This window comes from Maylandia zebra, linkage group LG9 (assembly GCF_041146795.1).
Source record: "Maylandia zebra isolate NMK-2024a linkage group LG9, Mzebra_GT3a, whole genome shotgun sequence".
NCBI classification, from domain to species: domain Eukaryota; kingdom Metazoa; phylum Chordata; class Actinopteri; order Cichliformes; family Cichlidae; genus Maylandia; species Maylandia zebra.
The window spans coordinates 17900846-17917555 of record NC_135175.1 but is presented as its reverse complement, the minus strand read 5'-3'; the positions used below and the strand labels follow the sequence as shown (position 1 = coordinate 17917555).

The 16710-nt window shown below is 40.1% G+C and overlaps 3 protein-coding genes across 4 annotated transcripts in view; 2 read left to right on the top strand and 1 right to left on the bottom strand.

The window, feature by feature from the left end:
- Window positions 1-112: 112 nt before the first annotated feature.
- c8g (complement component 8, gamma polypeptide) lies at window positions 113-6028 on the top strand. The gene is made up of 7 exons (XM_004546545.4): window positions 113-415; window positions 1317-1462; window positions 1877-1947; window positions 2024-2131; window positions 2246-2350; window positions 2682-2717; window positions 5903-6028. Exons 1-7 carry the CDS (start codon window positions 233-235, stop codon window positions 5920-5922), a joined length of 669 nt encoding a protein of 222 aa, XP_004546602.2. The 5' UTR covers window positions 113-232; the 3' UTR covers window positions 5923-6028.
- Window positions 6029-7071: 1043 nt separating this feature from the next.
- On the top strand, window positions 7072-8583 carry ptgdsb.1 (prostaglandin D2 synthase b, tandem duplicate 1). The gene is made up of 6 exons (XM_004546542.5): window positions 7072-7235; window positions 7395-7534; window positions 7647-7726; window positions 7813-7926; window positions 8019-8120; window positions 8204-8583. The coding sequence occupies exons 1-6, from the start codon at window positions 7140-7142 to the stop codon at window positions 8221-8223; spliced, it is 552 nt and encodes a 183-aa protein (XP_004546599.1). The 5' UTR covers window positions 7072-7139; the 3' UTR covers window positions 8224-8583.
- Window positions 8584-9638: 1055 nt separating this feature from the next.
- cntnap2a (contactin associated protein 2a) overlaps window positions 9639-16710 on the bottom strand; it is a 388888-nt gene continuing 381816 nt past the window's right edge. For both annotated transcript variants that reach the window (XM_076888097.1, XM_076888098.1), the window contains 3 exons: window positions 15885-16157; window positions 13035-13106; window positions 9639-12048 (listed from right to left, as the gene is read on the bottom strand). In XM_076888097.1, coding sequence (XP_076744212.1) covers window positions 11849-12048; window positions 13035-13106; window positions 15885-16157 — 545 coding nt within the window. In that variant the 3' untranslated portion in view covers window positions 9639-11848. The remainder of the gene's footprint in view (window positions 12049-13034; window positions 13107-15884; window positions 16158-16710) is intronic.

Sequence of the window (16710 nt, the reverse complement as noted above, 5' to 3'; positions counted from 1 at the left end):
ACCACAGCACTTTAGTATGGCCTCATCTCTACCATGAAGTTAATATTTAACTCAGCAGGCCATCCTCTGTTTCACACTGTTTGTCTCTGGGTCTCTGTTTGCTTATCCATATCTTCTGGGTATATGTGTTGCAAGTTGAGTAAAGCAGAAAGAGAACAGCTGAAGGGAGAAACAGAGCAGGGTGGACAGAAAACCTATAAAACAAAAACAAGAATTGTTTGTCAGCGATACAATGGCTGGACTATGGCGATGCATACTTGCAGTGGTGATGTTGATGTGCGTGTACCTCTGGGATTCTGCTGAGGCTGTAGGTGGAGCTAAGAGTCGACCCCGACCCCAAAGACGACCTCCCAAGAAGCCAAAGATCACACCTATTGACCAGACCCAACCCGAACAAGACATAGACATAGAAAGGGTAAGAAATAAGATAAAGAAGCGGAATATTTTCACTACTGCTGCATTGGGCCCTGGCTGCTCAATTCAATTTATATAGTGCCAAATAACATCAGCAGTACTTGGTCTTTTTCTTTTTGTAGTTAATCTTTTTAACCTTCTGCTGAAGACAGTGAGATTCATGAAAAAGCTGCAACTGCCAAGAGACCGACTGTTTCCAGGCAGTTGCAGACGTCGCCAACACAGCAGACAGCTCTGTGTGCTGTTATTTTACCTCTGAACACTGTTTTTTTGATTGTTGTACCGTGTCACAGTATGATATACAAATAGGACTGCAGAAGAATCTGCGGAAACTATGTGAAAGTAACTTAATGGTGGATGAGTCAATATAAACATAAGAAAATAGCCAGAAAGCTATTTTGTTGCTTTGATTAGATCATGACACACACACACATATACACACAAAAGCGCTCTGTCCCACTGGTCTAAGAATAATCCAACAAGTTTTTGTCCTTATATTCTATGTGGAATCAAAGTAAAGTATTCAGAGACTCGAACACGTCAAAGGCCAGTTCTGAGAAGCCTTTATTCTTCAAACTTTCGATCGCTGTGAAAGCTCTGATTTTTATGGATTACTGTGGGGGCTGCTGATGCAGGCAAACTTGCATAATTGTGTCAATATTGTGTTTGAGGCAATGAGGGAATTTTTCTGTGCAGGTGAACGGATATGAAGGGGATAGAGCAGGGCATTTAAAAGAAATGTTTTGTTTTTGTTTTGACACGGGAACATTTTTGGAATTTTGATTTCAGTGGGATGGGATGAATTAGAATAATCCGATAAGACATTTGTCTATGACAAATTGATTGATTTTGAGATATTTTGAAATCTTGTTTTTTCCTTTCTCTGATTGCGTGTGTCCTAGATGCTGGGAACATGGTACCTGCTTAATACTGCCTCCAAATGCCCTTACCTGGTAAATCACGGGACCAAGGTGGAGCCAACAGTAATCACCATTGCTCGTACCGCTACCTCTAATGAAACGCTGTCTGTTAGCACCAAAACAAGGCAGTGAGTACAGCTGCACATGTGGCTGATTCTTCTGTATGTTCTTTGCTTTCTTTCTATTTTTTTGGCAGCAGAGGGAGCCAATTTCTTGAATCCCTCATTCCATTCTTACTGATATTATTCCTTGCCATGTGTTTAATGTTATTTATGCATCTTCAAAAACAGGAAGGATGAGGTAGAACAGTTAAATCCGTCAGCTTTTCTGCTAACTCTTTTTTGGCCAAACTGACCTAGAAGTATAATATCCCATTTAAATGGAAAAAATGTGGCTTGTGTTGTTTTTGGAGAGCATTCTATGAAAGCTTTTGTTGCTGTATGAGTGCTACGAAATCTTTCTGGCCTCAACAGAGAAAAAACAAGTTTTATTGATTAATTTGTCATGCACTGTCCGAAAAGTACAAAGTCTTCTCTTCTCAGTAATCACCAGTGTTGGGAGATATTACAAGTCTATCATCTAACATCAGTCCCAGGAAGACTGACACTGAAAGGTCAGTTTTGTTTCTTAGTGTCCCAGAATAAAGCAGGATCCTGTGTGTACTTTGCTCTCTGTTCTCTATATACCAGGATCTCCCCCTGAGCAGAATATTGAGATAGTGATTGGGGATACAGACTACAATTCCTATGCCATCATGTACTACCAGAAACAGGGCAAGATCACAATGAAACTCTATGGTAGGTTCCTCCCTTACTTTTTTAGGTACTTTATATTGAGCAGCACAGCACTGTTGATACTTTATTACTTTGGTAAATATGTTAAAGGGTTTTTGTGTTGTGCTGTGTTCGCAGGGAAGTCTGTGGACAATCTGTCAGAGCCGCTGCTAACCAAGTTTGAAGAGCTTGCTGAAAAACAGAATTTGCAGCGGGCCTACCACTTCCCCTTCCCCACCTACAGTATGGCTAATTTTACAGTTATCATACAGAATACTAATAGCAATCTATTTCATGTAAGCTGGCATTTTGAAACACATGATGACTGCATAGCTAGACAAGCTCTGGATCTCTGATAGCTAGATTAACCAAATGAATATACCGTGTAACCTTTGAGAACACAATCCAAATATTTTCTGAACACAGTGCATTACAAAACAACACAACAACACACTACATATGTAGTAAATGACTGGTCAGAGTAAGTCACACTACTACTAGCCATATGTTGATATATAGTAAAAGCTCCCCAGAGGGCTAAATAATGGCATGTGAATTTATTTTTGCTTTCTAGGTCACTGCGGTGATGTGGATCGAGATCATGTGATCAGTAAGTTACATGCTGTTTTTTCTTTTTAAACATTTTTAAATGTATTAACTTAAGTGACGTATGTCCTTAAAAGCAATCCCCTAAAAAGAAAGGGTGATAATGTTTCGATTTGTCACAAACAAAATGGCCAGACAGAAACAAGATAAGCATGTGCAATGCCACTGAGACAAACTTATATTATTTTTCAGGTTTTTACTTACTGGTGTAGTATGCAGGCCTAGTGCTGACAAGTACATCCACGAGTAATTGCATTGCATTTCCCTGGCAAAGCGCTCACGACTTATTTCCTAGCATTTTCTCCCATGTACTGTAAGAAGCTTCACTGATTCAGTGCAATATAATAAATAATATTAACAAATTGTATTTATGCAGATTTTTTCTTAACAACATGCTTTACATAAAGAACTGCAAACAAGAACTAGAAAAATTTGCATTTCCTGTGAAAATGCTGTGTGGATGCCTTAACGCTGAAGATGTCTGCTGAAAAAAGCTGAAAATTTTGAAATTAAAAAAAAAAAAAAGAAAAGATTTCCCTGAGCAGGATTCGAACCTGGCCCTTCTGGTCTAAGGGTAGTTATTTAGCTTACTGAGCCAAACTCATTCTCACAAAGAAGAGGTGGAGAGATTGACAATTGTGCTGAAATGAGCAGAACCTGCTGAGAATTGTGCTGATAAGAGGTGAAAAGGCTGCAAATTTTGCAGAAAAGAGGTGAAAATTCTGCTGAAAAGAGTTCAATCAGAGGTACTGCTTCTGTCTGCTTCATCAGGCGGTGTACTTGTATGTATTTCTGCCATGGAGCGTTAACAAGAATCTGAGGTCCATATTAGAAAAGCTGCCAAAATCATAAAATGTTGCCGAATTGTAATAAATTATCAATATGAATTACAGGTCTGTGATAGTGTATTAATTTGTAGTGGAAGAAAACATGTGGACAAGGTGGAATTGAACCCACGACCTTTGGGCTTCAGACCTGTGTCATTACCAACTGCGCCACTGGGAAAGAGAACGGGCGCCTGGAAAATAGGGTGATGAGCAGTCAGAATTTTCGGAGTTTGAAAACTGAGAGGAGGACAGATTTCCACCCCTCAAACAAACGTAATTTATGGCACAATGGTAAGATGACTGTAAAAACTGCTTCGACCTTGAGTGTCAGCAGTGTCTGAAGATGAATTGGCACAAGCCTCATGTCTTAACTTTGCTTTGTTACAGAGATATGACGATTTGAAAATGCCTCTCATTAGAGAAATCCAGCGCTGGTTTTGAACAAACTCCCCATAGACTTTGAATGGAGAGTTTTAAAACTTTTTGTTGCTCTGAGGCGATTTGATAAAAATCTGTAACTTCCACAACAGTGATAGTAACATTTTCTGAAAGCCAGCAAAAATACCTACGTTTTGATGTATAATTTGTGGAGGTTGGGTGAAAATTGAGCAAGAAGTTGTTCGGACATGAAGAGAAACTTCAGAAAGCAGCAGCTCTCACTCTGAGTCAATTGCATAGCAACCATAACAACGCATGTATTTTCTGAAAAATCACAAAGCTGCAACTGAAAACTTAAAGAGGCATTAAATGAAAACGGTAACAGATATGAAAAAGCTGAATCACACAGGAAAAGACCAATCATTTGAGAACGTTTTAAAGTTTGAATGGAGTTTCTAGGTGAAAGCATGAGCATGTAGTTAAGTTTCGAAAACAAGAAAGTTTTAGCAGAATTTCTGAAGTTTTCCATTCATTTCAATGGGACAAATTAAAGGAAAAAAGTGTAATATTTTAAAAAGTATAATAGCAATAAACACCAAAAGATATAGCCAGAAAGAGCAGAACAGATTAGAGTTTGAACTGAGAAAATCGGCTGAAAACTGAGGGAGTAGTTAAGGTGCAAAAAACGTACGGAGGCGACAAGAATAAAGGATAAAGAATAAAGAGAAACAGGAACTCAATACCACACAATTAGTTTCACCCCAAATGAGCTGCAGCTTTGTGCTGTGATTGTGGCTCACAGCACTTTTCCCTCACATGTTACTAGAGGAAAAAAAACACACTCATCTCGAGCTGCTTGTGTTACCTGGTTAATATGTTCTTCATAGTTTGTTTTGTATAATCTAAGCTAAGCAGTATGTTATGAAAAAACAAGTTATTGACTTAAAAAATGTAATTAAGCCAAAGGCAATAACCAGTGTGTAAAACAAAATGAGGAGAATAATTCAGATCCCCTTTGGGCAGTAACTTAAATGTTAATATGTACAATGTTTAATTTAAATAAATGAACAGTTTAAATGTATTAAATGCCGAAGCACAGCAACAATGTACATTTAGTTTAGGCTAAAGCTCTTGTCTAGTTTCCTGCAGTGTGGTTTGATTTGAATAGCTGATGAGGATTCTTGAAAAATGCTGTGAAAGCTAAAATCACCATGTGATAACAGTACTTGCTCACTCGGTGAGTACCTCCCTACTGACCTCCTCAGAATCACGTGATTTTTGTGTACAGTAACTTTGGGAAATTTAATGAGGTCACGCAACCTGAAACTGAGTTTGACATTTTTGATCCCTCATAAGTACAGCAGACAGATGTGACATTTTCAATGCTAGAATACACATTCGAGCTCTGTTAAAAACTGCAAATAAATCAGTTTTGCATACTTTAAAGTCAAAGTCTTGTTTTTGCTCAGAAGCGCTTTTATTTTATGAGACAAATGGGTTAAATGGCAAAATATCACCAGTTAAATGTCTATACTGTAGATTAACAGAAGCATAGAGGTTCTTCACACCATGTGGGATATGTAGCTGGTCAAAGCAAGTTATAATCATGGCTCGAGCATGGTATCAAACATGTGGGTAAAATGGTACATGTCATGATTTTTAATCATCCTGCATATTTTGTACAAAAAAGATTTGACAGCTATAAGTAGGAAGATATCACAGAGTGTTTCTAAGCGGGAGACCCACTGTTGAATAACAGTATGAGGTTTTTTGTTTTTTTTAAATGGCATCATGTATCACTTGGGGGGAAAAAAGAAAAGTGAGCCAGACCTTCTCAGAAACAGTGCTGACTTTTGTTCCTGCAGGCTGTGCTCCTGCAGTCAGTTTTTAAAACGTTGTCAACACGTTATCTAACTTCCACTGCCTGCTGAAAAACATCAGCACGGTTTCTCTGTAATTTAACCTGGCATTCCTTGTTTAACAGATTGTGTTCCCACATGCTGAAGAGGCGGAGCTGAGGGGACGATGGAGAGCAACGCTTTTGAATTCACCCCTAACATTAAATGTCCTCAGCCACACACTGAATAAAAGGACATAAGAGTCAAATCAAGCTGTTGTTGAATGCTTTTAATTGTCCTTATTTGCTGTTTGCTAATCCTGTGGTGAGATGGAAGTGTCAACATGTGTTTTTTTATCCCGAGATTTACCATTGAGAGGCGAATGCACGTTTTTGTTTTGTGCTTGAGGATGCAAAAATTGGATGAGGGGGCCAGGAATGGAGATAATAAGGCCCAGATGTCACAAGGGTGGTTACAAAACTCACCAAAAGTGCCTCTTACCACTTCCCCTCGCTCCAACCAGCACCTCTCTCTCTCTCTCTCTCTGTGTCCCTGTTTGTGTGGATATGTGAGTGTTTCATAACCAGCTGATTACAAGTCTGTGCTCGTCTGGTCTCATAACAGAGGAGAGGTTTGATAAGTCATCGGTACATGTCAGCAAAAATAAAGAATTCACAGCTAATCAGCACTTTATGTAACAAGCAAATGATACAATACACAGAAACAAAGTCAAGGGGGGATTTGCTGTAACATAAATGCAATATTTAAATTTAAACAAGTCAATAGTGCATGCTCCAACTCCCTGGTAGTTACAAAACTCAGAGGTTCTCACCGAAATTCTGCATGCACCAAAGGTTTTATGAAAGTAAGAAAGAAAGAAAGAAACCAGTACAATGATGTGAGTCAGTGCTCAGAGGCTGCAAGGAACAATCAAGCCACTGTATGCAACACTGGCAAAGTTATTTATGAGAATGATTTTTATTTTTTTTTCACCATGAAGTTCTTAAAAATCCCTGACCATGCAGGAAATACTGGATGCCAATGGTTTATCATATCCAGAAAAATGGAAAACACACTGATTTTATACATGTGACATTTTGGCCAGGCATGCTTGGACACTAATGTTTAAACCCCATCCCTTCTACCCCTGTGTCCTGGCTCTATTCACACGTGCCAGTTGTGTAACAGCCGTGATTCGCCTGAGGGTTTTTGTAATGGTGTAGCGAACAGCAGGATTGTGGGGAGGGGGAGTGGGGAGGAGACAGAATGGGGGTAGGGCTGTACCCTGCAGCAAATATAAGAAGCCTCCGCTTGCTCTTTCCCATCAAACCGCCTTGACACTCCTGATCACTCCTTGCTGCCGAAGCACAGACAGAAGAAGCCATGAGGAGCACACTGCTGAGGATGCTGGCCGCCCTGGTGTGCGTGCTGGCTGCATGTGCAGATGTCATGCCCGTAAAAGACTTCAACCTGGAGAAGGTAACAAATACACATTTAAAAGGAAAGAAGTTATTTGCGTCTGTCTTTGGGTTGTTGCACAGACAAAAACAACCCCTCACTTTTAGAAAGCAGAGGGGAAGCAGTAATGCAGGTAGGGTTTAGATAACCTCTTTTTAAACAGTGTTTGCTTTTTTACAGGTGGCGGGCAAGTGGTACATGGTTGGCTTTGCTACAAATGCTCAGTGGTTTGTGAACCACAAAGCAACCATGAAGATGGGGACTGCTTTCTTAACTCCTACTGATGTAGAAGATCTGGACCTCTCTTACTCCAACCTGAAGTGAGTATAATTGTGCTTTCAAAATAAGATAAAATAAAAATAAATTAAATGGCAATGATTGTCTTTTTTAGGGAGGATATCTAATAAACTGGTCATTTTTTCCCCATTTAAGTACTGATGGCTCCTGCTGGAGAATGACTCACCTGGCTAAGAAAACAGACACTCCTGGACGTTTCACCTTCCACAGCCAAAGTAAGTAGAGACGCCTTTAAAACTGCCCCAAAATCTGACATATATTTGAATACTTAGATTTAACATGATTTCTGTGACCCCACCAGCTTGGAACAATGACAACGACATGCGCATTGTTGACGTTGTTTACGATGAGTACGCCCTGGTCCACACCATCAAGACAAAGAATGGGGTGTCCGAGGTCCTCAACAAGCTTTACAGTGAGTTTGTCTTACCAAAATAAGAGTAACTTTCTAGGAATGCTCTCCGGGATTTGCTCATTCTTGAAGAGCGCCGTCATTTTTTATTGTAGGTCGCACTCCCGACACCAGCGCTGTCCTGCAGGAGAAATTCTCGCAGTTCTCTTTGGAGACTGGTGTCCTCGCTGAGAACATTGTTATGCTGCCCAAGAATGGTAAGTTAACAGTATCAACAATGTAACTGATTCTGTGAGCGAGGCAGACCTTCGCTCACCAGCCTTTCTAATATGCGTTACAGGTGAGTGTCCCGACGCCTGAGGAGCCCAAATCTTCCATCTCAGCAGCATCCCCCCCCACCACATTCGTCTAACCCCTCTCCCCCCTACAGTCATGACGGATTCACAAAGCTACACCCTGGGGCAATGAACCTCAAGCATTTCACTCTGTTTTCTGCTGCACACCAAAGACCAACCCTGATCCTAGTTGAGCTCTCATACTTGTCAACATGCACATTAACTGGGGCATCAGAGTGGAACAATAAAGGCCTGCTTGTAAGAAAAAAAGGGACTGAAGTACACGGAAATATTATAAGTTGTCTTTTGTAACTTCTGATTTCTTTTGCAGACTTTTTTTTCTCCTGTTTTCCAACCTCAAAGCTAATAAAGCTGTTAAAAAGTGTCTGATTTCACAATAATTTTGTGTGTGTGTGTGTGTGTGTGTTCTGTGAAGGTTTTTTTGGAAGCTACGTGAATATTTTAACACACAATGCTCCCCATCAGCTCACTGTCAGGCATGCGAGAGTGTGTTGGATACTTTACCACATTACATTAGGACACAGTCCTTGTCAAAGGGTTTAAGGATGAGTTGCAGTTATGCAAATATGCGGCTGCGAGTGATATAGGCAGCGATTCAATCGACAGACATAATGAAACGAAGATTATAATAACACAAACTGATTATGGGGCAGCTATATTGCTATTTAGTTCTGGATCATGGCAACAGTAATAACAACGACAAGACAATACCTCGGTTCAAAGGTGTGGGCAGACAAACAAACACAAAGTAATCAGAATTAATTTAATTTAATTACCAGGCACGCAGAACAAATCCCTCCTGAGGAAAAGCAGAGTAGCACTAAATTTCTGATGAGTAAGAGATATAAAGACCTGACATCACTTTAAAATCAAACATGCTGAACTTAAGTGAACACATTTATCTACAACTTTATCATCTTAAGGACACTTCAGTCCTTTTTTTGTAGCGCCTCATTGCTTTGGGTACCTTTGTCAGCAAGTTTATATTTGATATACTTTCATATATTACTTATTACTGATTCTGAATATAATTCATCAGCTATGAGCTTTTAACTTTATTTAGTTTGGTAATCTGTCATTAATCATCAGTGTGTATGCTCTGTAAATCTGGGTGACTAAGAAGGTGCACTGTCTGCCCACCAGAGGGCAGCATATGACCTTCTGGAACTTCCACATTTGTTCATTACGGACTTTTCAAAGGAAAAACTACATAGCGTTTATTAAGTATTATATCAGTTTTATATAATTTTAACTTATATAAGTCGAACTAAAGCAAATAGGTTAGATTCTTCCATAGTCCCTGTTTCTTAATGGTTACATGGCTAAGACACAAAATGTTCCTTGAATATCTTTAGTACTGTCTTTGATGTGCATCATTACGCTGCGAGTGTCTGAACAAGAAGAAGAAGACGAAGAAACTGCTATTAAAGATCAAACACTCTTTATTGAACTCAAGAGAACTAAAAGCAAAACATGTGGGTTAAGGTTTTGCCTGTCTGCGCTGATAATCAATTATCATCGCCGTTAAGTTCAAAACATATATCGAGGATGAAGTTATGCATTTTAAAAGTCTGAAAATCAAAATCCAAAAACAACAAAGCATCGGTAGAGTCACTTGTTTGCCCTACGGGATGCGAAGTAAAAGCAGATGAATTCTTCTTTGAGGCCTCAGTAGAAGGCAAGCTGAGCTCAGCAGCTGCTCCTAATGTCTCACATGAAGTGATCCACAGCAAGCGCTCGATCACGAGGCGATTCGTGATTCACTGCGCGAGCGCCGTGGGAGCAATTTGATCAAACAGACATACAAAATAAAGCAACTTCACAACAAAATAGAGTTGGCAGCAGGTTTCAGCTGTAACACGTCGTTCTGTAGAAGCCATGGTAAGGTAAACAGGTAAACATAAAAATAACTTAAACATAAATAGATCATATTTGAATGCATGTTGGACCGCAGTTGCACACTGCAGGGTGACGCTCGTGTCTGCCTCCTCATCCTAAACGTGTTTTTCTTGCAAACGAGCAAATGACTCACACTTCATCAAACATGCATGTTGTTGTGTGCACGTGTGAGGGGAGGTGTAAGCGTGTGCGTTGAAGCTGCTACTGCTGCACAAATACTTGGAAAGTCTGGCTTTTTTTTAAATTTCAAAAGTTTTTTTTTTTCCAACCAAGATTTTTCTGCGTAAGTGAACACAGCACCATTTAAATACAACATAAAAAAACACCTGAAAACGCTATTAAGTCCGATTTCGTGCAGCAGCAGTCAAGTTTTTCTCGCAGGTTTGTGATAAGTAGTGTGAGGCAAGGCCAAACGGCTCAGCACCTTGAAGGCACGCTGGAATAATAAGCCAATTATCTTCTTAACTTCGTCCCAGGTGTTTTTCAGATATAAATTGATTTTTCATTTCACGCTGCTTCGCCCACTTAATGCCTAGTGCATCGATGAAAACTCAGTACGCATCAGTCAAGCTGTTTGGTCTGGTCTTCGCGCATGCCCAAACGGCCCCTTCTAAAGCTCATCTTCCCTAATTCACCTACGCACAGACGCATGCATGTGCTTTAAAAACTACAGCCCAACACTGGTTTCAAATGTATAAAAACAAAACAAAAAACCAACTCAAATATCAAATTGAACATGAAAATCTGACATAAGACTCAAGTGTTTGGCAAAGAAACAAACAAACATGCTGAAGCCCGCACGAGTAAAGGCTCGCAGATTCACTCATTCCAAATCCAAAGAAAGCTGCCGTGACCATGAAGATGAAGAAAATGGCGATGATGGCGTCATGATTTCCCCATCATGCACTGAGAAACCCCTCGGTGCCCTTCCACAGAAAGGAGTGTCCCTTACAATCGAATGTCATAAGATTTAAACGTAAAACTCTGTATTTTACACGTTTATAATGCGACAGACGAGACGTGTGGCGCCACTCTCATATAGATATGAAATTTCTAATTTGCTTTATGCGTCTGACACTAAATAAATCTTTCGAGAAAAGGGAGAAAATAATATCATATTTACAAGGTGACTTTTGGCATCCATATTCAGTTCTATATTACCACGACATGAATTATGTGACAAACTGGTGCATCCGCAGTTTGAAACAATAAAAAATACAAAGAAGAAGAAGAAAAAAGAAAGAATAAAACAAAAACAAAGGTTTGGCATGTCGATTTGATCATTTTTGATATAAGAGTTTTGTTAAAATATAAAATCAAAACGCAACAGGGACTGGCAATAAACCTTTGCTATCACACGACCCAGTAAGTATAATTATTTGTCATATACAGTATTCAAAGGACTCCTGAAAACTCCCAAGCACGATACAAAGAAGGACAAGCCGGTTAGTATATACATGTACAGTCTCTTACAGCTGTGCTCAGTTGAATAAGTGTCCCTTCCCTCTCTTTCTAATACTCTGGATATATAAAAAAACAGAACAAAACAAAAGGATTTCTGTACAGTCTTCCCCGTTGCCCCAACCTTCCCTGGGAGATTATTGTCCTTTTGAATAGCCAATCCTCTGTCCATTCTGTGATTGGCCTTGACTTAAACCACCTCTATCTCTGTGGCATCGGATGATCTAAAACATTGCTTTCCCTCTCTCAGAGTTCTTTCTGATTGGCTGTTAGATGAACCATTCCTTCTTTGATTCGTCAATGGTTTCTGGGTTGTCGGTGCCGATGATGGCCGTATCCGCTGATTCCGCGGCCGACTCCCCGCTGGCCTTTGCCTCGTTGGTGTGGTAAGTGCCTTTGTGACGGAACATGTAGCGGATCAGGAACACCAGAGTGCATAAGATGGTGAAGATCACCACTGCGATAATACCTGTAGTAGAGACAGAGAGGCTTTTTCAAATACTGCTACCAACCTGCTCCGACCATGAAATTCCTCATATGAGTCAATGTCTAAGCAAAGGCAAACACAGCCTGCTTCTGCCATCTCAACTGGGAGATTAATGTAATAAAAATGTATGTAATGCGATGTTTGTAATGTAATTAGAAACATTAGTGAACTGTAGTCTGTTTTTGGTACTTTTTGGACAGAAAGAAGGAATTTGACTGTCACTTGAAAAGTATAAAGCAGACGTTTTTAATAGTTAACTATGATCAGAATGTCTGTGATGTAGCAGCTCATCCAGGTCACGATCCATCACAACCACTGGTTATTGTAATGTGTGAAGCACAGAGAGCAAATAAATAGTAAATGGGGCACTCAGCACTCAAGGCAGTTTCTTCTACAAGCCTCATTCACCCAATCACACACACTTTTTTTTTATACCAAAACTCCTTGTCTAACATTTACACACACTCCAGCGGATGCATCAGGTGGCAGCTTGGGGTTCAGTATCTCGCCCAAAGAAACTTTGACCTGCAGACTAGAGGACACAGGGATCGCCACATTCTACCTCCTGAACCACAGCCGACCCAAGCGATAAAGCCCTGCTCAAATGTTTTGGGCAAGACACTTACCCCTCCCAAAGTAAAAGCTAGTGAAGATCAAAAGGTGCTACATAAATGCCTTCTCTGCCTCCTGTAGCTCAGGAGGCAGAGAAGGTCACCCACTATGCTGCAGTCTGCATGCCAAGCAAGCTACAGCAAGATACTGAACCCAGAGTTGCTCTCCATTCCATTTATTAGAGTTTGGCTGTCAGATAGAGAGTACTTAGGCTATACTTAGAACTATATAATAAATTATTAATAAACTCACTGAAAACTTTAAAGACCTCTTAAATGTGGAAAATCAATTAGCAATAAAAAAAACCCCACGTTTAAGCACTTTTAACTTGATGATATGATAATGGCACTTTGTACCTCCAATGATGGCAGAGTCCCTGTTGACTCCATCGGGAATCACTCTCTCCTCATTAAAGGGGAACACTGCATCTAAACAAGGAATGAGAGAAAGACACAAAAACAAGCTGAAACAACAGTGCACATAGAAATGCCCAGCAGATCAGGAAAGTGCCTTTTATATACGTACGATCTCTATCAACACAGAGCTTAATGGCGTCTCTGATGTTCTTCAGCAGTTAAAAGTCAAAAGGAACGATTGGTTGGAGAACGTTTGCTAATTAATAATGACGTGTCTTTGTCCTGTCTTCCTTCCTTCAACCCTAACCGGTCGTGGCAGATGGCCGCCCGTCCATGAGCCTCGTTCTGCTCGAGATTTCTTCCTGTTAAAGGGAGTTTTTCTTTCCTGCTGTCACCAAAATGCATGCTCATAGGGGGTCAGCTAGATGCATATAAAATTACTACTGATAGATAAATAAATATATTACTACACCGTCTCATGCATTTCATGGTTTTCATTAATCATTCATCGAGCTCAAGCAGTTTACACGCCTGCTGCCACCGTTTAATTGCAGTGATATTCCCTGGATGTACAAGGAGTGGATATGAAAGGAGTTGAGATGAGTGGAGGGTGTGTAATAAAAGAAAGAAGTAAAATGACATTGCTGAAATTGCCAATAACTTCTCTCAGCAGAGAGCTGCTAACTCTCTGCAGGCTTCCATAATCGAGCAGTTCTGTGCAAACACAACCCCAATATGCATATTTTAACACAGGAAAAACATCACCCTGCTATGAGCCCGTCAGCTATTTGTAATGCAGGCTGTACTGCCCATAGTTCTCCTGGGAAGTCACAAGCATGAGTAAGAATCAGTTTTAGCAAGCAGAATCATGGCCTGAATGCTTTGTTGTGCCAAACACATTTATTTTGCCAAGACGACCACTACAGTGTCTCTGTAGGTGCCTCTTGTTATTCTTTTTGTTTCGTTTTATTATTTTATTTTATTATTCGCATTATTATCAGAGTGGGGATTACGCTGGAGTGGACAGGAGGTGAGGGCCAGGTGGGGGAAAGTCAGTAGAAGTCAGTGGAGGAATAGAAAAAGAAAAGGGAAAGAAAGGGGTTAAGGCCCAATCTAAATCAATAATTTGAACCTACATAGTTTCAGGAAAATTAAACAATAGGCCAGAAAATACAGCTAGAATTTTTCTCTATTCTATTATTTTTTTGCTCATATAGAATAAACATGCTAGTCCACGCTTTGGTTCTCCAAAGCATGAAATCAACACGCATGCCAGCAGGACGAGATACTATATTTAACGTCAAGAAGTCACTAGTAAGCAAGGAAGGTTTGAAGTACATTCCAGGGTCCTTCTATGCAAAAAAACGATTAAGCTAGGTGGCTAATATGTATTTACATGTACAGTGTCCAGTGATTATTGGTGACCACCAGTGCTACCTCTCAGCCTCCTAGTAGATGCATCTATGGTATAAATGTGAAAATCCCAGGTGATTTTCAGATTAACCTCTGACGTTGATCTCAAGGTTGAGGTCAGTAAGATTTGAACTTGTCCAAGAATTGTAGTAGATGCACATATGGTATGGATTTTAAAAAATACTATGACAATTGGTTCTCAAGTTATTGCATTCGTATAATTGGGTATCCACGCCGCCCGCCTGGCAGGGTGACAGCAAAACCCCATCAGCCTTTTTACGGTGGGTCACACTTCAAAAATATAATATTTTAAGCTTTCAATTTTTTTCTTTTAATTTAAGTTTGCTTATAAGCTCCTTACATGGACTCGCTCCAACCTGATTGGGTGAGTTCATCATGTTAAAACTGAATTTTAGTGAAAAAGTTACCAGAGCCTCTACTAGAGGTAGTGAGATTATAATAATAATTCAGCTGCTATACATCAAACAACAGCTAAAGAGGGACCACATCTGTGAGCATTCATTTTATGCTAATTATGTATTAAGTGTCATTTTTCATGGTGTACGCCTTCTTATTTATTTCCTTTGTATTTTCGTATGCACCATGGATTTTTATTTATTATTTATGGATTTTTATGTTGTAATTTTATGTATTTCTTATCTGGACTATATTGTTGTGCATTGTCTGGTGGTGTTTTTGTTTTTTTAAAATATTTTTTTCTTATTTATTGTTTTGAAATTTAAATCATGGTTACCTCTGCTAGCTGCATATGCTTGGATGTAATTGGATAAAACTACAATATATTTAAAAGCATAATAGAGAGGTGAGAACACAGAAAAGTAAACTGACAGAAACGGGAAAGGATGTCATCACCAACAAAAAGAAACTAACGCAAAAGAGTCGACTTGGCATCGCACAATCATTACGAAAGTGGAAGGATGGAGGGAGGTCTCAATATGTTATAGATCTGAGCTATCTATAGAGAACCTAAGGCAACATAAATAATAATCCACTTTGTAGACGGATGGCTGCGAGCAGACTTCGAGTGAGGACCTGGAGTCGAGATCGATGGACTGGATCAATTTCAGAGAGCTCAACGCTCCCAAAGGCACAGTTGGCACAGAGCCTGAGGAAAACGGATGCTTCCAGAATGATGACACTAAAAATACTAAAGACTGCCGCTGGATATATCATTAGTCTCTGTGTGTGTGTGTGTGTGTGTGTGTGTACGGACATGTAAACACACAAGTCTTAAACTAGCATTTCGAGGATACTTAATGAACTCTTGCTCTGCTGTGAAGAAAAACTTGGGGCTATAAGCTCTCCTTTGCCACCCAGAACTAACACATCTGCATTAACTGTTCAGACTGCACAGCGTTGCTTTTTCTTATCAGTGAGAAAAATGAAAAATCAACCTGTTGAGCATGTTCCACTCACCTGTTTTGTCCAGATGCCAGGGATCTGTTGCAGCAGACATTGGTGGGATAGTGAGAGGTGATGCCCCGCAGTTGGACTCCACCAGTTTACCCTGGTAAGATGCAGGTGACGCAGCTGCAGGCTGCTTTTCTGTTGGCGTTGCCTGAGACTTTACGGCTGTTCTGAGTGCAGACTTGAGTGGGGCAATTCCGTTGAACTCCACCCGCGACAGGCAGCCAATGAAACCTGGGGTGTTGTAACGCTCGATGATGACTGGGTCTATGTGTCCAGTTTCTGCACAGAGACAGGATTGGAGAGAAGCTGTCATCACCAGATGACTTTTAAAGAACCTATCTGTTGAATGTTTACTGAGACAGGTTAGTTATCTGGAACTACAACTTGTAATTAGATACTGAGAGAAGAAACATCAGGATCTCTACAAATGACTACAGAGCTCGAAATAAACAATCGACAGACACAACAAACTCCACGTACAGCTTTGAACAGTCAAGCATTTGTAGGCGTCAGTTTTTGCTGATGTACAGACAAAACAAACTCTGCAAGTTCAATACACCCGGTCAGATTAGGAATTCACACAAGAGAGTGAAGGCGAGGCGGAGGAGGCAGAGGAGGTAGGAAGCAGGGGAGGAACACACACTGACCTCTAATGTCAAATTAGAAGATGAATAATGAATTACAACCCCCGCTGCTCTCACAGGCTTTGTTTCTCTGTCGCGCTCTGCTTTTCTGCAGTCACTCTTTTATTCATGGGTTGATTTAGCAGCACAGCAGTGAGGTGATATTTCATATTCAGCGTTTTTTTTATTTTGGTTTCAACCGAGCACGA

Bases quoted from the DNA above. Each gene is read 5' to 3' on its own strand.
- c8g (XM_004546545.4), top strand. From the start codon at position 233: ATGGCTGGACTATGGCGATGCATACTTGCAGTGGTGATGTTGATGTGC. The intron at 2,351-2,681 runs GTATGGCTAATT...TTTGCTTTCTAG, and splicing joins CTTCCCCTTCCCCACCTACA to GTCACTGCGGTGATGTGGAT. The intron at 2,718-5,902 runs GTAAGTTACATG...CTTGTTTAACAG, and splicing joins GGATCGAGATCATGTGATCA to ATTGTGTTCCCACATGCTGA.
- ptgdsb.1 (XM_004546542.5), top strand. From the start codon at position 7,140: ATGAGGAGCACACTGCTGAGGATGCTGGCCGCCCTGGTGTGCGTGCTG. The intron at 7,236-7,394 runs GTAACAAATACA...GCTTTTTTACAG, and splicing joins AAGACTTCAACCTGGAGAAG to GTGGCGGGCAAGTGGTACAT. The intron at 7,727-7,812 runs GTAAGTAGAGAC...TGACCCCACCAG, and splicing joins TTTCACCTTCCACAGCCAAA to CTTGGAACAATGACAACGAC.